Source organism: Manacus vitellinus, unplaced genomic scaffold (genome assembly GCF_001715985.3).
Source record: "Manacus vitellinus isolate BGI_N305 unplaced genomic scaffold, ASM171598v3 scaffold_66_pilon, whole genome shotgun sequence".
Lineage (NCBI taxonomy): Eukaryota > Metazoa > Chordata > Aves > Passeriformes > Pipridae > Manacus > Manacus vitellinus.
In genome coordinates, this window is record NW_021940729.1 from 2,253,249 (window position 1) to 2,277,656 (window position 24,408).

General features: G+C 46.3%; 1 protein-coding gene across 1 annotated transcript; it reads left to right on the forward strand.

Moving 5' to 3' along the window:
- The first annotated feature begins 1,305 nt into the window (after window positions 1-1,305).
- On the forward strand, window positions 1,306-24,193 carry SSPN (sarcospan). The gene is made up of 3 exons (XM_008930937.3): window positions 1,306-1,764; window positions 13,099-13,185; window positions 21,251-24,193. Exons 1-3 carry the CDS (start codon window positions 1,444-1,446, stop codon window positions 21,617-21,619), a joined length of 777 nt encoding a protein of 258 aa, XP_008929185.2. The 5' UTR covers window positions 1,306-1,443; the 3' UTR covers window positions 21,620-24,193.
- The last annotated feature ends 215 nt before the right edge of the window (window positions 24,194-24,408 follow it).

Below are 24,408 nucleotides of genomic sequence, written 5' to 3' on the forward strand. Positions count from 1 at the left end.
ACCCAGAGTTCCATGTACAGCACTGCAGACTCCAGTCCTGCTGGCACCTCCATGGGTGAGCCCCTAGGGAGCCCCACCAGCATCTGAGAGGCTCTGCCAGGGCTCCCAGTCCTGGATTCAGCTCTAGAACGATTTTTGAGTATTTCAGGAAAAAAACCCCACCACTTCTTCAGGTCACAGAATCAGAGAATATGCTGAGTTGGAAGGGACCCACAAAGATCATCGAGTCCAACTCCTGGCCCTGCATAGGACCACCTTCAAGAGTCACACCATGTGCCCAGGAGTATCATCCAAACACTCCTTGAGCTCTGTCAGCCTTGGTGCTGTGACCACTGCCCTGGAGAGCCTGTTCAGTGCCCAACCACCCTCTGGGGTAAGAACCTTTTCCCAATATCCAACCTAAACCTCCCCTGACACAACCTCAGGCCATTCCCTCGTGTTCTGTCCCTGGTCACCACAGAAAAGAGTTCTGTTGGTGTGCTGTCCCCAAACAGCAGCATAAGCCAACATATGGACAAAGTGCAGTGACCACATGTCCACAGTAAGACATCCCTCTATCTTTTAGCTAACATAAACAATCTCCCTGTTATGGATAACTTGCAGCCCTGGGAAAGTGCTCAGTGGATGTTCAGCTCCAAACTCCACCACTACCTGCCCAGAAGCACCACTCCCCACTGCCGCTCCCTGTCTGCCTCATCATAAAAAAAGTCTAGCAGTGCTTTTGCAACTTTTGGGAAGACACAGGATTCCTTTTGGCTCCCCAGGACGTTCATTTGAATTTTTATTTGTGTTAATTCCATACCTTCCACAAAGGCAGTCAGCTCCCTCCCACTGGGGTGCACCTATTTAATCTGATTCAGCGGGTGCACGGAACGTGCACGGTGCTGCGTGGGCTCTCCCCGTTACGCTCTGCCTGCCAGCAATCCCTAGGGGAGCCATGGCGTGATGAGCTCCTACCTGCCTTCTCCCTGCACGGGCACTGGATTGCTCCCGGCTCCCTGGCGAGACAGATTTCCCTCCTATTCATCAGCTGGCACTGCGGAATTTCTGCCTGCTGTTTGCCTGGCCAGCTCCTCCACACACACACACACACACACACACACACACACACACACACACACACACACAAGCGCTCACACCTGTGTAGCCGTGGCACTTCTCATCCTTATCCCTGTGTGCACAGCCAGCCCGGCGCCTGCACGTTGGCAGTGCGCTACCCCCCTCAAATCCCCCTCTTCTCTGGGCTATATGTGGCATTTCGAAGCTATGACAATCTGCTCCAAATGTTTTCCATATTTGTTCAGCCTCCTTGATTCAAATACCAGGAACAACTCAGCCAGCACAAAGCGGAGCTTTGGGGGGCAAAAAAAAAAAAAAATCACCCCCCCATCGGCGCGCTCGCGAACACACACACACGCACGTGAGATCCTAAAGATCCTCGGCATGGGAAAGCAGGAGAAGAAAGCCCAGCACGGCACGTCCCCGAGTAACCAGACAGGGAAGGCAGCCGAAGGGGAGAAAAGCACCGACTCGAGCAAGACGCAGGAGCCGGCGATGAAGAAGAAGAAGCAGAAGAAAGCCAAGGGGGATCCCAAAGCTGGCCAGGAGGAGGAATCCCACACTTGTTGTGGCTGCCGTTTCCCGCTGCTGTTTGCTTTGTTGCAGTTGGCACTAGGCACCTCTGTAACAGTGCTGGGCTTCCTTATGGCAGGCATCAGCTCTTCTCTGCTAGTCAGAGACACTCCATATTGGGCTGGGATAATTGTAAGCATAAAGTCTGTTTCTCCATAAAGTGCCTTTGCCAGCATTAATGCAAGCTGCATGACGCTCCACTTTAGACTAACCAACTGCATGCACAACACCATTTGAGTTATGCTAACTATAAATATTCCTGGGATTAAATGTCTGGGTGTACTTTCCCGAGGAAACTGCTCCTGCAGAATAACACAATCTTTCGTATTCTTCCCTGCAATACTCAACAGACCTGAAACAAAATACAGGGTTGCTGTTTGACTAGATGTGTATATTAGCTTGTGCTTTGCGATGAACTCCTGCCTGGTGATGCTGAAAAAAAAATGTTGATTACTTACGCTGCCTTCCCTCTTTCCCCACCAAACCATAACCATCAGGTTTTGGGAGTGAGAGCATAACTTTGTAACTCGCAACTTTCAGCTAGGGCGAGGAGAGGAACGGCAGTCTCTTGAGCTTCCTCGCTGTGCTGTGCTGGAGAACCGCCGGGATTTAACCCCCTCCCTGCCCTCTGCTCCTGACTTCTCCCCCCTGGGTGGGACGGACTGCACCCAGGTGGGGAGAGGGGGGTGTGGGGCCACATGTGGTGTGACCCTACTGGCTGGGCATGCTCGGGGACACGTGGGTTTTGTCCGTGGAGAGACAGGGTTGTGGTAGTGATGAGCCTGGGATGTGCTGTGGGTGTAATTTAGCATGCAGGTTTTTTCCCTGGTCAGGAAAATATATCCTGAAAGTATATCCTGATGTGTTAGCACAGTTCTGGGTGTTGTTAGACTGTAAAAATTCCCAGCAAATAAATTCATGTTTAGGTACTTAAAATTCCTCAAAGTGCTAAACAGCTATGGGAGCATCTCCTGGGAATATAATTCCTTGCTAGCTGGAGACTACCTGATCACATGAACTGATTGGGGTTTGCTGTATTAATCCTGCTGGGTGGCCCTTCAGAGGGTGGAAGGAGCAGGGCCTGAGCTGCCTAAGAAAGAGCTCCTCTTGCTCATCTCATTCTTCATATTTCTCTTCTGATTGAAGAGGCATCTAAGAGCTTAGTGATGTTTTGTGGGGCAAGAGCCTGTCCCCCAAGATCCTCCTGGGGTTTTCACAGTTACAAACTGGGGGGAATGCAGATGGTAAAATAGCTACATGTGACATGCTTGTTCCTCTTGTTCATTTTGGGGATTCTGGAGGTCAGATTATTCCAGGCAACACTAGTAGTATCCCAGGTTTGAAATAGCTTTTTCAAGTGGAAAAGGTGGGGAAAGAGTGAGCTGGGCTGAACTAGTGTACAGCCAGGAATACAAGAAAAGCCATGGAAGTGGCCCCTGGCCCATGTGAATGTCATCAGTGCCCCAAGCAGCATCAATCTGAGACATCCACATATGCCTGATCTCCCTCAGGGAGGCCTGGAAACCCACCAAAGTCACTGCTTTCTGAAAACAGAGCTCTAACCCCTCTCTGTCTCAGCAGCAGCTGCCAGCAGTAGTGATATTTAGATGCCCACACAAGGCAAAGCTCCGTTGCTTTCGGAGTTGCCCCTGAAAATTAGGCAGAACTTGCCGTGTGCGTTCCTGAGATAATCCCTAACTCAAAGCAAAACTCAGCTCTCAGTTGTGGTGGTGATGTTTTGCACTCACCAGCCAACCAGGATAACCCCTGGGAGAACTCATCTCCTGGGACTGTGCTGGCTGTGGGGGTCAGGGCTTTGTTTGATTTGTGTTCCAGGGTGCCCAGGCAGGGCCCCGTGGGGAAGGGTGGCTGCACCTATGCTTTGAGTCACATGGTGACTCTCACCTTGGGGACTCTGGTGTGATGGTGAGTCACCAGCACATTCAAGCGTGGTTTGATCCCTCCCTGGCTCAAAATGGCTCTTGGTGCCCCCCTGTTTACCCTCAGGGTGATGACAGGGACTGACTGCTGGGGGGCATGTGGCCAGACAGGCTCCTGGGCAACCACACTGCTCTCCTGTACCCTCAGCCCGAAGCAGAAGGGAAAGAGGGGAGTAAAAGGGAAACTTGGTGCTAGAAAGGAGAGGATGAGGTGGTGGTGCAGCCCCACCAAGAGATCCCGTGTGAAGCGCTGGCTGTGGCCGACACATCTCTGCAGCAGAGCAAAGCACATCTCTGAGGGGCAAAAGGCAGGACATGGTCATGCATTTACTTTGTTCCTGTGCTGTGATGTCTTGGTGGTACTCAGTGCCCACTGGGACATTGGATGGAGATGGCCCGGAGCTGCTGAGCTGGAGTTTCTGGCTGTGTGGGTCACAGGGTGCTGCTGGTGAGCTGTGATGGGGTGTGTGAGGAGGACCAGCCTCTGGAGAACTGGTGGAAACTGGTCTCAGAAGGAGGACCCTTGGCTGGGGACCTACGTGTGGCTGGATGTCCTATGGGCTGTCTCTTGGGCTGCATGGAGGGAATATAGGTAGGGATAGATGATCCATGTGCTGCTTGAGATCAAACCTCGTGGCAGAAAGTGACTTCCCAAAGCTCGCATATTCACCCAGAAATGAGCAGCAGAGCAGAATGATGTGGTGTAAAATACCAGAGCATATTTGTTTTAGTAGCATCCCACTCAAGTGCTCTTTTTAAAGGACTTGATTAGTATTCAGAATCAAGAACTTAAAAAATCTATTATTGAGACCTTTTTAGCAACATTAGAGATAATGGGTGAAGCTCATTCCTAGTGTTACTCCTTTGGAATTACACCAGGGTGGGATTTGACCCCGCGTCTGTTAATGCAGGATGACAGAAAAATGAAGGAAAATTGCTAATGTGTTAAATAGACCCTGATTGATTGAAAGCTGTTTTTTTTTCTTCTTTATTAGTGGCAAAATGGTGACACCATTCCTTGCTGAAAATCAAGTGCTTTAGTGCATTACCATGAATGAAAAGGAACTTTATTTAGCGAAGCAGCCGGAGTAAAATGCTGCTGAGGAAAACCAGGCAAGGTAGAATGAATTAAATGGGTTCCAAATCTGACTGTCTCAATTTGTGAGGATAGCACAGGACAGGGATTGGATTCACCAGTAAATGTGGCCAGGGATCTGCTGACAGGGAGTCCAAGATGGTTCCAAGGTGCACCTCAGAACTCCTGCAGAAGGAAAGGGTGCAGCTTGCATTGCATCAGAGGCATTTCACCTTGAAACCCAGTTAAGACCCACTAGCTTAGTCCAAAATCTGTGGGGCATTAGCCAGAAACCAGAGGAAAGGTTTATGGACAGAAAAACCACAGAGCCTACATGATTTACCACTTCTGCTTCAACAGCCTGTTCCCTGTAAAACACCTCTGCCCCATTGCTAGGGACAGGCAAATAAATGCAACTAAAAACAGTGAGGGTGGCATTTGTTTCACCTGCCTGTAGCCATTTACAATGAAGATGCCAAGGTCTGAAGCAGTTGCCTGGCTCCTCCATGAGACTGTCCTGACCCCAAACTGCAAGCTGGACCACCCTGGCAGTCTCTTCCTTCTTGCTGTATTGCGGGAGCTTGGACAAACTCTTCACAACTCCACCCATGAGTGCAGGGCTTTATTTTTTTCCCCCTGTGTCTTACCACTGACTTGCTGGGTAGCTTTGGGCAAGTTACTTAACCTTGCTGAGACTTTGTTATTTCCCCTGCAAAGTGGGGTTAATAGTGGCCATCCGTCACCCCTTGCTTTGAGATGCTGGGATGGAAAGTGTTGCAGAAACAGTAGATATTAATGGTATCTTTCTCATTCTTTTTCATTAGCTTGTGGCCTTTTGACACCCAGAAGAAGAAAAGATGTATTTCTCCTTTAAAAATCTGCTCTTAGATTATTTCCACTGTGATCAAAAGTGGAGAATATCAGAGTTTTCACAGGCAAGATCCCTTCCAGCCCTGTTTTGCAGACTCAGGCAGTTAAGAAAGTTACAGAAGTGCTCATCAGAGATGATTATCCAGGGTGTTTATTCTTTCTGTCAGAAAATTATTTTAAATATATATATATATATAGAGAGAGAGATGTTCATAAAATTGGGACTTTTAAAAACATATAAAAAAACTTGTTCCTTGAGTAGCTCAAGGTAGCAACTGTGGCTCAAGCTGTCACTGATTTTGTTGCAAAAAGCATCTCAAAAGGTCTGCCATGGGCTGAGCCCCCAGCCCAGGAGGTTGATACTTCTCCCTGCTCTGGCCCTTCTCCATCTCCCCAAGTGTTTCCTCAGGCCAGAAGGGCCCTAAACTTTACTCCAGGGGTGGACGTGGCTTGTTGCCTTTTGAGATCAGCATTCAAGCATTGGCTTCCCTGTCTTAGTGGAGTAAGGCTGATGTGGTGCTTTGCTTTGTGGTGCAAAAGGCAGGCAGATTTTAACTGAAAAAGCAATTTAATCAATCTTCATTTACCCGGAGTCAGAAATGTTTATGTCTCTGTAAGTTATTATAATTTCTTTTGAAAAACCTTTAAAAAGACTTAAGGCAAAACCTTCAGCAAAGGAAGCAAATTCTTTGCTTTGAGAAACTCACAGACAAGGATAGGTGAGATGAAGATCCCATGATGGCTGGAAAATCCAGTTGTGAGAGACAGTTTGCAGGAGATAAGGAAAGAGAGAGAGAAAGAGCATTACATGGCTGGATCAGGGAATGGTGCAAGGTATTTGAACTTTGAAATGGTAGAGGATGGTAACAGGGAGAAACCAGGAGTTGGGATTTTCATCCTGAATGTGGGTACAATGATGTATCTAAGTGTGAAGCCTTGAGAATGTGATTGTGAGACAGATGCTGAAAGGATGAAGCATTGTATACAGGCACCTGAGGGAAAAAAAGGATAATACTGTGCTATAAAGTGATCTAAGTTAGGAATTGGGGTAAATGTGTCCTGATGATTAGCTCGGGTCGGGTAGACCTGTCCTCCTCTGGGGCAGAAAGGATTTGCTGTACCTGTCAATAATTGGGAAGCATCCCCAGCTAGAGCAAGAGGCAACTGATCCCTTTCCATACTGATATGGGGGATGACTGACTGTTTAAGCCACCCTGAAATGTGTTCTCTTTTAAAGCCTGAAAGGAGAGAGACACTTTCTTGTTAACCCTGGCCCCTTGCTGAGTTTTTTTTGTTATTGCTTTTGACAATTCTGGAGGTGGCTTTCAGTGAGGCTTTACTTCCTACACAGCCTCGCTGGATTTTTAACTTTTGCTTGTTATTAGGGAAACCAATTTTTAATAAAAAGTGACACTTAAAACCTGGTACCATCATAGCAGGAAATTACAGTCATTCAGGTATCCATTTTTTTTATATAGGCTAGCTTCAATTAGCCATGGGCAAACATCAAAAGGTTTGAGGGAAGAGCCTGTAAGTTTAGGTATTTAATTGAATCTTCTCCAAAGCATATGAAACTCTGGATGGTATCCAACGAGGTATGCTGCCCAAAATATGCAATGGTGAGGTTCCCAGTGCTTGTTTAGAGCTATATATATGTGTAACACCAGAGCTGTATTCTTCAGAGCCCTCTGCCTTTAAATCTCACCATCTTCTAAAAGGAATTATGCATTGGTTAACTCAAATCCATACTTTTACTTCGACCAGGCATAGAGTGGAAAACTTTGATGGGAGAAAAAAGTGTTTTAATGTTCTGAAAGAATGGTTTGAGAAGGTAACTGCATACCTGAGGTCTGTGTGATACCTGGCCAAGGACTTGCCTAATCCTGGGCACCTCTGTGGTTTGACCCCTGGTCTGGCTGCAGACTCAAGGGGAAAGAGGGTGAAAATCAGAATTCCTGGCTGGATTACATAATCTAGCAATGAGCAAAATGTGCTAAAAGCCTAGGTAAAATTTGGAGGGGGGGAACCAAACAGTTTTCCTCAGCCTGAGTAGCCTCATGACTATGGAGATGGTGGCTTTCCATCGCTTCCCAGCCACGGCAGCACTCTCAGCCATGCTGCACTTCTCAGGCTGAGCATCACTGCTAGCTCTGGGAACGCCTGATTGTATTTTATGTTTTTGTCCCCTCGAGCGTTTGTTCACCCAGGACTGCATTTCTGATCCAGCAGCAGTAATGGACTGGAGCTGCAGCTCCTGGCTGTGTAATCCATTGTAGCCTTTGCTGTGGGAATTCAATCTTGCCTTAGCACAGGTGATGAACCATTCTCACTGCTGAGCAACTGACTCAAACAGCAAAGATAATAATGGGAAAATAAGATTCCATTTGATTATGAATGTTCTTGCAGGGTTTTGATGACTTTACAGGATTTAAAAGAAAGTTGTACATCTGCCTTGGTGTGTTATTGCATGGCTTGAAGGGACCTGTGGTAAAGACATCGTTATTTTATTCTGTAGGTGGGGCAGGGATGGACAGTTATTGTGGGTTTTATGGCTGTTAAGAGAATGATTTCCTAGATGATGATGGCCTTTGCCTGCAACCACAATATACATGTTTTTCCTTATTATTACAGCTATTTTTTCTAGAAGTAATTTATATGCAACTAGACTGTCTTTAAATTTAACAAGAAGTCTATAAGGGGAAAAAACCCATTAAGACACAATACCTCAGTGTGGCAGACTGGCTTCTTTTACATGTGGTAGTGAGACCCAGGCTGACCTGAGGCTGATCAAAGCTGTCGGTGAAAGCTGCCTGCAGCACCACTGACATCTCAGTTTCCTCACAGCTTCCTCAAACCTCATAAAGTGACTGAACTCCAGTGCTGCTGTCTGCAATGGCCTGTACAGATGCCTGACACCAGAGGTGACCCAGGTTTATAATTACAAAGCCAACAGTGACATGTTTTTTCTTGCATCAAAGCTGTGTCCAGTGGGAGTGTTAGATTGGGTGGATAACGTGGCTTCTCCCAGGGTGTAGATGGGAGCTAAGCTTTACCATATCTGATAAAGTGGGTGAGCCTTCAAGCCAAGTATCATTTCTGAGGGTGAGCCAGAGACTTCAGAGACACCTTCAAGAGATCATTCTTTACCCTTGTCCCTACAAACAGAAAAATCCACAGTGTCTTGAAGTGAGCTTGTCCATAATGGAAACTTTTTCCTGATTCTACTTACAGCAGTTTTCCCCTGAAGTTTGAGTTTACATTCTTATTAAACAAGAGGAGTCCCCCTGTGGGTCTCAGCGATGCTGTGTGGCTTTGCACTGTGTATATTTGCATTGTCCTCCAGCAGGTCTGCTTTCTGTCCCTAAAGGTTGCTCCAGGAGTTCTTGCTAACAAGCCCCCATATAAAGAGCAGATGAGCTATACTGTGTCTTTTTGAGTGTTTGCAGCATCTGTCTTGTGATGTGGCTTAGACCCAAGATGCTCCTTTGAAGCAGGCTTTTGCCTCCTTCCTTCATTTCTTGGTGGATGTGTCCACCTCTCTGGCTTTACCAGCCTCACGTGCGAAGGTTTTCAAGGTGCTCGGGGTAGGAGGTACTTTGCTACAGAAAACCATTTATTCTACATTTGCGCTAAATCTGCAGCAATAACAAAAGGAAAACTAGTTTCACAAGTGTATAAGGGAGAGATGGAGACAGATTAGAGCAATCTGTGGTTTTGAAATCTCTCAGAATAAAAGCAAACCACGTTAATACGTTGCTGTGCAAAGATAATGAATGCAAACCACAGCGGAAATTTGTGCCCTACATGTTCCTATTTCCCCCAATTACACACCATACACAACCATCTTCATCACTGCCACGTGGGGTCCTGGTGCTGCTCATACACCTTGTGCTCAGTCCTTGCAGGACCAGATGTGAGTGAGCAGAGATCCTCCCAGGTAAATCCACTGGGTCTCACTCCTAAATCTGGTCCCGTTCCTGATGAAATCTATAAGAACTCGATTCAGTTCTCATGACAACAGGCTCTTGCCCTCTTTGGAGAGGGATCAACCTGGAAAATTTCTAACTCTGTTTTGATTGTGGGCTAAAAATCATTCTTAAGTCACTTTTGAGCCCTGAGGTATTCCTGCCCAATGGAAGGAATATCTACTGCTTCCCACAAAAAAAGAAATAGTATTAAAAATTTTGTACAGCATAAACTTTTCAATTTTTCAGCCAACACTAGTAAATAGCTGTTTTCCCTGAGTTGTGACCTGGGGGATTTCACAGGGTATGCCTTAAGCAAAATTAAATCCTTACCTTTCCTAAATACTTCTGTATCACATTTGGGTCTTTTTCTAGACAGCACTTCCCTAAAATTAAATTCTTTCCTTGGATAACCTTTCCTGTCACTACCAATTCAGCAAAGGGTGTGTTAGCCCATATGGAAATTTTGAAACAGGATCTTGAAATAAACCTGAGTCGAAATTCGCTCAGCATAGAAATGCAGATTTCCAGATTTCTAGATAAGGGTTTGCCGAAGCTGATCTAATTAACTGCCCATCCTGCAGGTCTCACAGAATCCATTTCATCTGTGTAACAAATGCACATCGATTGGTGGCAAACACGTGCTAAAACAAGTTCAATTGCGTTTCGTGTTGTGTGCTTAGTCAATAAGGCATAGGAAAAGTTTGCTCCACACTGGGATATTGCAGTGGCTATTGAAGGACTAGGATGCAGGATTACCTTATGCTACTTAGCAATCAGCATCAACAGCATCCATAACGTGCCTGAAGCTGTTTTAGTCACTTAGCAGGTCCTAAAAAATATTTACCAGGAGGATTTTTATAGTTATTCTGTTGCACTTCACAGGTATAATTCAAAACTGATCTATTAATAACATATAAAATAGAAGCATAAAGCTGTTTCCTATATAAATGTTCCATACTTTGGTTTCCTCCAAGGAGTGAATTTGCCTTTAAAGAACTGAAATGTAAAACATATGTGAGTCATAATTCTCAGCAACGTTATTTTTTACCACCACTTATAAAAAATACACATCTATGGTTTAAAAAAAATATTGCTATATTGTTATAAAAGAAATACTTAAGCCTTCTGAAATATCCTGGCCAACACTTGCCAGAATCCTGACCCAGTGTAATCTTTTATAAATACCTCTCTACAAATGTGCCTCTTCAAGTATCCCCGAGTATGTTATTTAAATCCCAGAGGAACTTTAGAAAGCACATGCAGGAATAGAAATCCTTTTAAATGATGGCCTTTTGTATGGGAAGCTCTCTGAACAGGGAGGTCTGATCCTGCCGCACTGGAAGCTGGCAGGGCTTTTGCAAAAGTTGTACGAGGCATTTGATGGGAGAGAGAAAATTCCACCATTGGTATCTGACTGTGCCCTCGGATATAAGTGCAGCTCTGTCGGCTGTCTGTGGTTTAACGGGAACGGGAGCGAGGGAGTGGGAACAGTCCCATGATGTCTCACGGGAGTAACCTGGAGGCAAATCTGGCCCTCAGTCCATACAAGTGTAAATGCCCACTAGTGTGGCTGAAGCAAAGCAAATTTGATTTATTGCTCATAACAAGATCCTTCAGCACCAGGTCCTGAAAATGCTTAGGCCCAGCTTTGATGTGAGAAGCCCCTTTGATTTCTCGTGCATTTGGGGGATGTGATGTTAAGTGAGTGTATTTAAGCATTATTTATTTTAGTTCTTGCTGCAGGTTCTTTCCTTCAGCCACTACTGCCACTGGGGGAGTTTATCATTTGGATATTACTAGAGATAGGATCTCCTTAAGATTTAAGTTTTATGGGCATGTTAATTGAATTAAAAGATTAATATACAGTGCAAAGGACCAAGGACATAGGCAATTAATCCTGAGAAATAAAACATGGTGGAGTCAGATAGAACCACTACAGGGCAAAAAAAAAAACAAACCAGCACTGAGGGACCTTTGACAAGAAAGGTTGTTTTTTCCCCTGACAACCCTGTCAGCCACGGCTGTCAACAATAAAAAGAAAGAAACAAATAAATTGGAGGCAGTGTGTAAGTCACAGGACCAGAATATAAATACACATGACATGGAAAGGAGTAAATAATACTGATGCTTTCTTTAGAAATGTTCTCGGGCAATACTTCCTATTCATATCCTACTGAAATGACATGAAATAAAACTTTTTGGGGAAAAGTGTTATTAATCACACAGGTTCTTGAGGGAACAGCTCTCTCTGTGTTGAGAATTACTCTTCCTTTGCAGGGTTGCTGTTTTGGGCTTACAGCAGCAATCCAGGCACCAAAAGTTTGGTATTTTGTACATCAGATCGTGAAAGGGATGTGTTTAGCTGTTGCTGTCTAAAAGCACAGCTGTGCATTTTTCACTGCAGGTCAAGCAGTCCCCTATGGCGCTGGAAATCTGGAAGTGCACAGCACATGCAATGAGCAGGTGGGGATGGGGCTGGGACAGAGGCCTGCAGTCCATGGCGTAGCCCCACATGGGTCTGGCCCGAGAGGGCAAATCCCATTGCTCTGGGAGGAAAGCAGAAAGTCTCAAATTAGTAAGTCTTCCAAACTCCCAGAGTAAAATGAAGGAGATAGAAAAATATAGAATCTTGTTGTAGTCACTGAGAATTTAATAGCATTTATAACCAAGATGCTCCTAATATAACAGAATCACAGAATCTGCTGAGGGCCCCAAACAATTGAGTCCAACCCTTTGCCCTGCACAGGCCCATCCCCAAGAGTCACACCATGGCCTGAGAGCGTCATCCAAACCCTCCTGGAGCTCTGTCAGCCTTGGTGCTGTGCCCACTGCCCTGGGGAGCCTGGTCAGTGCCCAACCACCCCCTGGGGAAAGAATCTCTTTCTAATATCCAACCGAAGGCTTCCCTGACACAACCTCAGGTCACTTGACTGGAGTGCTCAGAACAGTAGGGGTATCATGTGTCCCCCCATTTTTAAGCAAATTATATTTATTGGAGTAGCTCCTCAGAGCAGGATCTTCCCTCCTTACCTGGCTGGAAAATGCCTACCTGTGAGCATCTGCTTCTGCAAATAAATCCAGAATTAATAACAAAGACAGCTAAATTAATAATAAAGTGCATAAATACTTTTCCATTACTGTTAACCTTCAGCAATTACTGCCAAGGGCTAAAACACAGTTTCAGATTGCAGGGGAGATAGATGTCTTGTAAGTAAGGTGTCCGCTCTAGGAGAGGGTGAAAACCTCTGCTATAAACTCTGCTGCCTCATATCCAGCAGCAGCTTTGGTTAGTGATTTACAACTTGCACTGGTGACATAAAAACCCTGTCAGCACCCAGAGGTACATAGGGTGGTGCTCTTTGGGCTTGCAAGCTTTCATAAGCCTTTTGCTCTTTTTTGATAGTTAGTTGTACGGACAAAAACTCCACAAACATCCTAGAGGCTATTGCTGGGCTGTGTCTTTGATGACTTTGCTTCCATGCCGCTTCTTGAGTTATGGCCCTGCTACACAGAAAGGTGTTTTGGCTTGGGGGAAAAAAAAAGTATTTTTGTGTTTTGTAGGTTTTTTGGTTTTTTTTTAACCTTGACACATTTTATATCTTTTCCCTTGTAGGTCTGTCTGGTGTCCCTAGTGGGATTTCTTATGCTTTGTATTTCGTACCAACCCGATGAGAAGACATGTGTGCAGTTCACAGTAAAGGTACCTTGACTTTTTCTGAACACTTTTTTTGTTTCTTATGTCATTAAATATAATCAGAACAGTTGGTGCAGGGGATATTTTTAAGACCACAGGAAACGAAGTGAGAATGCACCTGAAATGCAAGAATGGTTTTCTGTTACTTTCCAGGCAGCCAAGGAAGAAACTGTAGCCTATAAAGGGGAAACTCTAATAACAAACATTTCAAATCAGAACAAGATACTATGTTATTTGCCATTTTTAGGAATTTCAAGGAAATTCAGATTCACAGAATTGGATTAATCTGGGAAGTGTTCAGTGAAAGATTGAGAATTTAAGTAGATTAAGTAGAGATAGTGAGCAGAGTAAGAAGTAGTGTGGCATAATATGCATCTACTTAAATCAAGTTTTAATTTTTAATGGGAGAGTACTAGGAAAGCATGGGGACATGCATTCTCCCACAAAGCAAATTCCCATCTGAACATTGCAAGAGAGGTGCAGAAACTATGCACCACACCCCACCTTTGCTTCCAAAACTGCTTTGCTGACGCTGGTAAGCGACTAGAAGAGCAAGGCTGAGAATGCTTGTTTTTAACACCATTTTTTCTGGACTATTTTTCCTTATTAAAGTAATTTTCAAGGCTCTTAATATTTTGCAGACACATAATAACCGAGAAAAATACCGACACAAGCAGCACAAAATAACAGTCATTGTTAGCCGAGAAAGGCAGAAGGAAACAAAATGCAAGGAGCAGCTTTTCCAATCCTGGCACCCATCCTCCCTTACAAATTAGACACCGGTGTGTCTTTTGTGACTCTCTCAAGCTTCTCCCATACTTACATAAAGAAAGGGAGAAGAAGAACAATTGTTTCTGCCCTTTGACTGCCTTTGCATTCTCGCCCGTCACCTTTACACCCCCAAGCTGAGTGTTACGGCTGCCCAGGGAGCTGCTGGGCTGGGCGGGAGCTGCCACACCAGGCTTTTTATTGCTTGCCCTGCGGCATTAAATTGAACTTGGCATCCAGGCAGGAAGGGAGTCATCCCTCGTTTCGGGAACGGCGTGTCAGGCTGGGCAGCCTGGGTGTCTCTGCCACCCTTAGCAACACCGCCCACCCTGACAGGGAGGAGTGTGAGCCATCGCTCCCCCCGTAAGAAAATAAACGTTTTTAAATTGCTCCCCAGGTGATGTAAAAGTGGGCCACTCCTCATGACCTGGCAGAATTAGAGCTAAAATCCCTCTTGAAAGACTTTTGGGTCAGTCAATAGCCCCCCATAGCACCCTCCACCCCAGAATCTCCCTTCCCAGCATCTCCTAATGCAGCATGCCACAGAACTCCTTCATTGTCAGACTGTTCACCTCTCCTGTCCCATGTCTCCTCTGGGAGCTGTTATCCCACAGTGCCTCTCAGGACAAATGGCTTCTGGCTTCAGGGCATTTTAGGTATTTTAACAAGGTAGGAGCTAAAGGTCCGCTCCAGGATTTTGATCACATAGGACTCATCTACATCTCCAGTATCACTTCTCAAATCTTCGAATGTGAGTTAAAAGCTGTCTCTGAACTTAAAAAACAACATTAGCTATTTCTCCTTGGGGGGCCTGATGCTTCATCCAGCACCAAGTTCAGCCCTATCTGCTCTGACTGTCTTTCTAGGGACTTGTTTGCCAGCCCAGGTCCTCACACTGGTGGCTGGTTCCCACCAAAGCTGCATACAGCTGCCAAGCACCATCCTGCAAGGAAATCTTGGCTGGGTTTCCCTGGAGTGCAATAAGCATCCCGAAATCCCAAGGATCACTTGGGAAGAGGATCACACACATACTGGCCTGGGGATTTTAGTCAACCCTCAAGGTGACCCAATGGTCACCTTGCAAGTGACTCCCTTGGGGTGGAACACAGGAGGAGACCTGTGCAGTCCTCTGTGCCTTCCTCTCTCTTGACAGCTGCTTCTTTCATTTCACACTTGCATGAGACCTGGATCCTGTTAAAAGAAAGAGGTCTGAGAACTGCTTTCAGCAGAAGTCCCTTCCTGAGTCTCCTGTGGGTACCCGCGGCACCTCGTGAGGAGGGGAGACCCCCCGCCAAAGGGAGGGTAGATTTGCCCTGCAGGGGGGACAGCAGGCTCACAGAGGAAAATCTGGACACATCCTGTGGACTTCCTGGGCTGTGTGCTAATATCTGCCTGTGGTCCTCATCACAGCATCTGCCACAGTAGCGTGACACCCTCTGCTCCTGCCCACCGAGCCCCACAGCCCATGTCGTGACACACCACGGTTCCTGTTCCCTGCACAGCCTTGTGCCTGAGCCACCACTACCACCTTCAAAAGGAGTCCCCTGATCCACATCTGCAAACCTCCTCCTTCCACCTCTGATAACTGTGAGAAGCCTTTTCCATAAGGAACTCGAGCCATCTTATATTAGTTGTTTCTTTTAGCCATGGAGCAAAACTACTGCCAGTAAATGTTGCTAAAATGTCTCTTCCTCATATGAGGAACCTGAAGAAGGATGAGCTGCCATGCTCTGACCTCATCATACACTGTCTGTGCCTGCTTCCCTTTTCTCCTTCTATTTAAGCAGCAATCACAGTGCCTGTTTCTCTGAGGCTCTGAAAACCAGTTTTCCAGTGGCAAGTTCTGGTTCCTGGGCAGAGCCCACCACGCAGTAGTATTTGTGATGTTGAAGTTGCCTCCAGGTCTGGCATGTGATTAATCTGCTGATGGGATCTCAGCACTCACTGTCTTGTGCTCCCTCACAGGCACTGTTTGCATTTGCTTCACCTTTGATATTTGGAAATGTGTTCATTTTCAGCAGCTCACAGAGAGATTCCTCTGCAAACATCTTGTGAGAATAATAAGCTATTTGGAAATTGCCCTGTGTCCCCCACGCATCTCTGTTTGCCTCTGAGGATTACTGTAAGAGCTGCCTGTGCATTTGGATGCTGAGATTTCCTTCCTTTTGGAAAACAACAGGTAGACTCTCGCTGACTCTACCTGGAACATGGCTTAGGCTGTGGATTCCATACTGTTGTGTCTTGACTTTGGATAGAAGCTGGCAGCTAAATGAAATACCTGCCAAGGGACAATCAGGCACAATCGTGTAGTCTTGGCTTAGTATCTCATTTATTAGGGAGGCCTGATTCTGTCTTCTGCTGGGACGAATCCAGGCACTTCCAGCCAGCCCACTAGGACTTCTACATCACAGAACAACCGACATGTTTGCCCATTTTCTGTTTTCCCCAGCAAACACATTTGCACCATCTTTTAAAATAATGCCATCAGCTTATGAATTGCCACATCTTTGTTTGGAGGGGGTTCCATCAGTCAGTACCACTCCATCTTCTGTGAGCTTTACATGAGGAGGTGGCCTCATTTTCTGGCTTCACCTTTCCCATGGACCTTTGCCTTGAAAGCTGCAGGGGTAAAGTAATTGCATTTAATAAGAGCCACCCTCATTTTGAAGCTGCCCTTGGTTTAAGGCTGCAGGGGAAGTCATTAGATTGAATAGTAGCCAAGTCTTGGAAACTAAGAACTTTCTGTAAGAATTCAGTGATATGAGGAGAAAAATGTATATAGTGCTTCAGGACCTGCAATAAGCCCAAATACTATTTTTTTTTCAAGCTGACAACTGAATAGAAGATTGATTCACACTGTAGATATAAGACAAATACACCAGGAGTGTGAATTTTATCAAGACATACATACTTGGAGCTTCAAGGTCATAAAAAATGCTTTTATATTGATATTTTGCTTGCGGTATTGAGGTTAAGAGAGAGAGAGAGAAGCTGCCGTTTAAAATAACAGATTCCCAACCATGCCATGTGTCTGACAGATAAGACGCCAAGAAAAATAAATGTTTTTACAGTGCTGAACAGAACCAAAAACGCTATTTTGGCTCAACACAGAATATGATTTTAATATACGTTCACACATACTTTGCATGCAGTGCAGCAACTGCCAGTTCCAGCTATCAAAAGCAAGGGAAGTCCATATGTGCTGGTATCCAAAACTCTCAGGTGCATCCCAGAGTGTCAAAGGCTCTGAGTTGCTGCCAATTTCCGTGTGTTTGTGGGGGTGGACTCTGCAGAGCTACTCTTGGTAAAAGCCACCCTATTTTCAAGCTGCCACAGTTGTAAGATGCAGTGGAGGTCACGAGCAGACCCTTGTCCTCCTCACGCTNCTGCCACACCAGGCTTTTTATTGCTTGCCCTGCGGCATTAAATTGAACTTGGCATCCAGGCAGGAAGGGAGTCATCCCTCGTTTCGGGAACGGCGTGTCAGGCTGGGCAGCCTGGGTGTCTCTGCCACCCTTAGCAACACCGCCCACCCTGACAGGGAGGAGTGTGAGCCATCGCTCCCCCCGTAAGAAAATAAACGTTTTTAAATTGCTCCCCAGGTGATGTAAAAGTGGGCCACTCCTCATGACCTGGCAGAATTAGAGCTAAAATCCCTCTTGAAAGACTTTTGGGTCAGTCAATAGCCCCCCATAGCACCCTCCACCCCAGAATCTCCCTTCCCAGCATCTCCTAATGCAGCATGCCACAGAACTCCTTCATTGTCAGACTGTTCACCTCTCCTGTCCCATGTCTCCTCTGGGAGCTGTTATCCCACAGTGCCTCTCAGGACAAATGGCTTCTGGCTTCAGGGCATTTTAGGTATTTTAACAAGGTAGGAGCTAAAGGTCCGCTCCAGGATTTTGATCACATAGGACTCATCTACATCTCCAGTATCACTTCTCAAATCTTCGAATGTGAGTTAAAAGCTGTCTCTGAACTTAAAAAACAACATTAGCTATTTCTCCTTGGGGGCCTGATGCTTCATCCAGCACCAAGTTCAGCCCTATCTGCTCTGACTGTCTTTCTAGGGACTTGTTTGCCAGCCCAGGTCCTCACACTGGTGGCTGGTTCCCACCAAAGCTGCATACAGCTGCCAAGCACCATCCTGCAAGGAAATCTTGGCTGGGTTTCCCTGGAGTGCAATAAGCATCCCGAAATCCCAAGGATCACTTGGGAAGAGGATCACACACATACTGGCCTGGGGATTTTAGTCAACCCTCAAGGTGACCCAATGGTCACCTTGCAAGTGACTCCCTTGGGGTGGAACACAGGAGGAGACCTGTGCAGTCCTCTGTGCCTTCCTCTCTCTTGACAGCTGCTTCTTTCATTTCACACTTGCATGAGACCTGGATCCTGTTAAAAGAAGGAGGTCTGAGAACTGCTTTCAGCAGAAGTCCCTTCCTGAGTCTCCTGTGGGTACCCGCGGCACCTCGTGAGGAGGGGAGACCCCCCGCCAAAGGGAGGGTAGATTTGCCCTGCAGGGGGGACAGCAGGCTCACAGAGGAAAATCTGGACACATCCTGTGGACTTCCTGGGCTGTGTGCTAATATCTGCCTGTGGTCCTCATCACAGCATCTGCCACAGTAGCGTGACACCCTCTGCTCCTGCCCACCGAGCCCCACAGCCCATGTCGTGACACACCACGGTTCCTGTTCCCTGCACAGCCTTGTGCCTGAGCCACCACTACCACCTTCAAAAGGAGTCCCCTGATCCACATCTGCAAACCTCCTCCTTCCACCTCTGATAACTGTGAGAAGCCTTTTCCATAAGGAACTCGAGCCATCTTATATTAGTTGTTTCTTTTAGCCATGGAGCAAAACTACTGCCAGTAAATGTTGCTAAAATGTCTCTTCCTCATATGAGGAACCTGAAGAAGGATGAGCTGCCATGCTCTGACCTCATCATACACTGTCTGTGCCTGCTTCCCTTTTCTCCTTCTATTTAAGCAGCAATCACAGTGCCTGTTTCTCTGAGGCTCTGAAAACCAGTTTTCCAGTGGCAAGTTCTGGTTCCTGGGCAGAGCCCACCACGCAGTAGTATTTGTGATGTTGAAGTTGCCTCCAGGTCTGGCATGTGATTAATCTGCTGATGGGATCTCAGCACTCACTGTCTTGTGCTCCCTCACAGGCACTGTTTGCATTTGCTTCACCTTTGATATTTGGAAATGTGTTCATTTTCAGCAGCTCACAGAGAGATTCCTCTGCAAACATCTTGTGAGAATAATAAGCTATTTGGAAATTGCCCTGTGTCCCCCACGCATCTCTGTTTGCCTCTGAGGATTACTGTAAGAGCTGCCTGTGCATTTGGATGCTGAGATTTCCTTCCTTTTGGAAAACAACAGGTAGACTCTCGCTGACTCTACCTGGAACATGGCTTAGGCTGTGGATTCCATACTGTTGTGTCTTGACTTTGGATAGAAGCTGGCAGCTAAATGAAATACCTGCCAAGGGACAATCAGGCACAATCGTGTAGTCTTGGCTTAGTATCTCATTTATTAGGGAGGCCTGATTCTGTCTTCTGCTGGGACGAATCCAGGCACTTCCAGCCAGCCCACTAGGACTTCTACATCACAGAACAACCGACATGTTTGCCCATTTTCTGTTTTCCCCAGCAAACACATTTGCACCATCTTTTAAAATAATGCCATCAGCTTATGAATTGCCACATCTTTGTTTGGAGGGGGTTCCATCAGTCAGTACCACTCCATCTTCTGTGAGCTTTACATGAGGAGGTGGCCTCATTTTCTGGCTTCACCTTTCCCATGGACCTTTGCCTTGAAAGCTGCAGGGGTAAAGTAATTGCATTTAATAAGAGCCACCCTCATTTTGAAGCTGCCCTTGGTTTAAGGCTGCAGGGGAAGTCATTAGATTGAATAGTAGCCAAGTCTTGGAAACTAAGAACTTTCTGTAAGAATTCAGTGATATGAGGAGAAAAATGTATATAGTGCTTCAGGACCTGCAATAAGCCCAAATACTATTTTTTTTTCAAGCTGACAACTGAATAGAAGATTGATTCACACTGTAGATATAAGACAAATACACCAGGAGTGTGAATTTTATCAAGACATACATACTTGGAGCTTCAAGGTCATAAAAAATGCTTTTATATTGATATTTTGCTTGCGGTATTGAGGTTAAGAGAGAGAGAGAGAAGCTGCCGTTTAAAATAACAGATTCCCAACCATGCCATGTGTCTGACAGATAAGACACCAAGAAAAATAAATGTTTTTACAGTGCTGAACAGAACCAAAAACGCTATTTTGGCTCAACACAGAATATGATTTTAATATACGTTCACACATACTTTGCATGCAGTGCAGCAACTGCCAGTTCCAGCTATCAAAAGCAAGGGAAGTCCATATGTGCTGGTATCCAAAACTCTCAGGTGCATCCCAGAGTGTCAAAGGCTCTGAGTTGCTGCCAATTTCCGTGTGTTTGTGGGGGTGGACTCTGCAGAGCTACTCTTGGTAAAAGCCACCCTATTTTCAAGCTGCCACAGTTGTAAGATGCAGTGGAGGTCACGAGCAGACCCTTGTCCTCCTCACGCTGAAGCAACAGGAAATGAAAGGTGCTCACTGCTCCTTCACGCCTGTGAAAGATTTCTCCACGTTTATGGGGCAACTTTTGGAAGGAGGTTGGGCACAGCACACACTTTCCTGTGGAGATTGGCATTCCTGTTCCACAGCAGGGCCTGGGAAGCAAGCAGGCTGGCTACCTTCACCGGGCCACGAGCGGGAGATTAGCCACCTTGCTTGCCTGATTTGCAAGTATAAATCAGATTTGTTTGGGCATGCAAACCTAGAGACGGGAATAACACATGAGCAAAGTTTCAGAAACACCTACTGCTCAGCACAGCCTGGGATAAGGTGTCAGCCCAAGCCTCAGTCTGCTCAGCTCTGCTTCAAGGCAACTGCACTAATTTATCTCAGCTAATGACTATGAGTCTCGTCAATGCAGGTACAACGGTAGAGGAAGTTGTTCCCTCTCTCTCTCCAGCTTCTGGCTGTATAGAGACACCAATTTCTTGGTCTCAAAATTGTGAGGCAATACTCATATAAAATATACAAGGCATAATTACTAGTTCTTGAGTTGACCTGCTGAACTTGGCATCATAAGCTGTCTTGAAGCATCCAATTTCCAGATAGTCCATTGGATGCATGCATTCCCTGCAAAGTACACGTGCATGCATTCCTTGTGCATCCCTCAGCCTCTGTGCAGCTGGAAAAAGCGCTTTCATCTTCTTGTTTTTCCCTTTCTTTCAGCTGATGTATTTTCTCCTGAGTGCCCTGGGGCTGGTTGCCTGTGTTTTGGCGGTGGCTTTTGCCACACACCACTATCTGCAGATGACAAAATTTACCTGCGACACCGTCCTCGAGTCCTGCCAGTGCAAACTGGACACTGTGGATCCCCTGGGTAGGACCTTCACCTACCAGGATGCAGTTGACTGTGGCAGCCTTACCAGCATGCTCAACCTGTACCTGCTCCTGCAGATGGCCCTCAACCTGGTGGCAGCCCTGGTGTGCCTCCTGACGTGCTTCGTGATGTGGAAACATAGATACCAGGTCTTCTACGTGGGCGTTCGCTTCCACCCTCTGACTGCTGCTGCTGAAGGCCAGAAGCAGCAAGTGTAGGGTCTGGGCTGGCAGGGGGTTGTGACCAGGGAATGGGAGATGTCCATGTGCTGCCATCATGGACATTGCGGATGGATGAGTGTTTGTAAGGCTCCTGACAAGGAAAAACCTTCACGCGGTTTTAATCAATATATTTTTCAATCATTTTAAGAGCATTTCACACTGCTGCTCTGGCAAAAAGGTCTCTTGTGAGATTATGTGAGGTCACGAAGTCCTAAAGATGCAGCTGTACAAATAATCACCAAAGAGGATCTTTAATAGCCATAGATAAAATCATTAGGAACTCATCTGCAGAGCTACAGCCATTACAAAATAGGGTCCATTTCCCTCTTGCCTTCAGAGAAGCTACACCAATTTCCACCAGATAAGGATCTGATCCAAACTGCTTAATTATAACTATGCTGATCATGCTTAGGGAATATATCACATCTTGATGCTCCGGGTGTAATCCACACTAATGTGATGGGAATTTAGCATTCAGAAATGTAATAAGGGAGGTCAAGACCTCTTCAAATGCAGGTTGAAACCAACAGGAAAGTGAATATATTGATGGCTGCCGTATAAAATATACATAAGACTTTTCAGAGTGACTAATTTTATAGGTCACCTAACCCAGTTACTAATAAACAACAATATGGGTGAATTGACTAATGGTGATTGGGTGGGCCCTGCTTGAGACCCCAGATAGATTCCTGAAGTTTGGGAGGAAAGATCAGTTTAAGGAACCTTGAGTTGCACTCCTAAATTGGAGGACCCCAAATCACTAATCATGTTGAAAATTACGTTGACCTTGATGTAATGGCAGGCTCACAAACCCGGATTTTAGCCAGTTCCACCAATTATACTCCAAGCACAAAAGGCCAAATGCATTTTTGGTGTGACTCCTCTGAAGACAATCAGCCTTACACACCAGCAGTGGAGTTGGGCCAACAGCCCTGAGAGACATATTCCTGCAACAATGAATGTTTTTAAAATGGGGTGGAGGGAGGGAAGCAAGAAGAGACTGCCAGTCTCCCAAAGACATCGTCTATAATCATGAGGGCAAAAGAATAATGATTTCTTAATTACTATAGAAAAACAAAGCACCTTGAAACAGTGCTTTTTCACCCTGAAAGTGCAGCTCTAGAAGTGCTTTACTTCTTATTAGCCTTATACCAAGATGACTATATTGGTTTGTCCCTTGAACTGTCATTTCCACTTGCACAGCATGGACGTCTAATTTAGGAGCAATTCTGAATTGGCAGCATTTTGCACTGCCTGCTGATATATGTTCATGCAAGAGCAAGACAGCTGGTGCTCACATCCTGCCATGATTAGGGATTTCCCAATCCTGGCTGGAGCAAGGCTATCTCTGAGGTGGGGTGGAGCAATCACACGCCAGAAAAACTGTGCCATAATCATTAGCAAGGAGAAAGAAAATGAAAATTATATAAAATTTCAAAGGAGAAAAAAACTTTCTGTTTCTGCAGCAAAAATAGCCATCAGGAAGTCGAAAATCCAGTTGTCTGGCAAAACCTATTTGTCTAAGGAGCTCTAATCCTACCCAAAAACTCTCTTCCATACGGTGATCACACATCATCCCAGGGATAGACCACCATACATCCAGGGGCAGAAGATCACAGTGTAAAGTCTCACCTGGAACACTGTTGGATGTGTGGGCTCTAGTTTTTGTCATGGAAAGTGCTTCTAGAATAGACACATCATCACCAAGGTGCTCTCTGCCAGCCTCAAAGCCAGGAGCTTCAGAAGATGAAGGTTTCTGAGATCAGCTTCCAAATGCTCTTTTTTTTATGTGCCTAAAAGTAACAATCACTCATAAGCCTGACTGCAGGGCACGTTTGCAAGGGTGCCTGCACATTGCCACCCATCTGAAGTCCTCAGCCTGACTCCCAGGCATGCTCAGGGCAAGCAGTGGAGCCTGCAGGTGGGTTGGTGATGCAAGACTCGTGTGCCAGCATCGGTGGGGTCATCCACGTGGGATATCACAGGAACCAGCCCATCTACCACAGCTCTGGTGGGACGTGCTGCCAGCACAGCCCTTGTGGACCTGTGCCAGGACCAACCTCCTGTATGAGATGGGTACATAGGGCAGGCTCTCACCTGCTGCTTGTACTCGGGTGTTGGTTTGTCCCCCATCCCTCACACGACTCCAGCCTTGCTCTCTGTGGAAGTGTAGGGCAGAGGATATACCTTCCCACCTACCAACCCTTGGTGCACCTGCCTCTCCCTCCAGCCAAAGATGTGGGTGCTTCTCATCCCAAAGAAGATAACAAGAAAGGGATCAAAGGGAGGCTGAATGACAGCTGAGCTTTGGGGCTCCCTCCCCCCCTCACCACTGTGCACTCTGCCCCGGCATCTGGCAAAGCAAGGGAAAGGCTCTGCTGGCAGAGCAGGGCGTGCTTCCCACCCTTGCCCATCCCAAATGTGCCTTATGTTCACAACACAGCTTGGTGTGCAGCACTGTAGCTGAGGCTGTGCTCAGTGCAGGCTGGCAGCCCAAGCTGTTGTTGCAGACGGCTGGTCAGCCCTGGCCCAGTGGCATTTCCACCAGAGCCGGCCTTTTGTCCCCTTAATCCTTTGACCTCTGTCTCACCCACGTTTTCACTCCCTGTCTCCCACCACCTCCCAGGTGCTGGGCTCCCAGAGAGGCTGGGCTCACCTTTCCTGATCTTTGCCTGCTCACCTCTGGGCTTAAATTTGCTGGGACTGTTCTGGGGCACAGAAGACACCGCGGAGATGATCCCAGAGCCACTGCAAATGCCTTCAGCGGGGGGGTGGGGGAGAGAAGG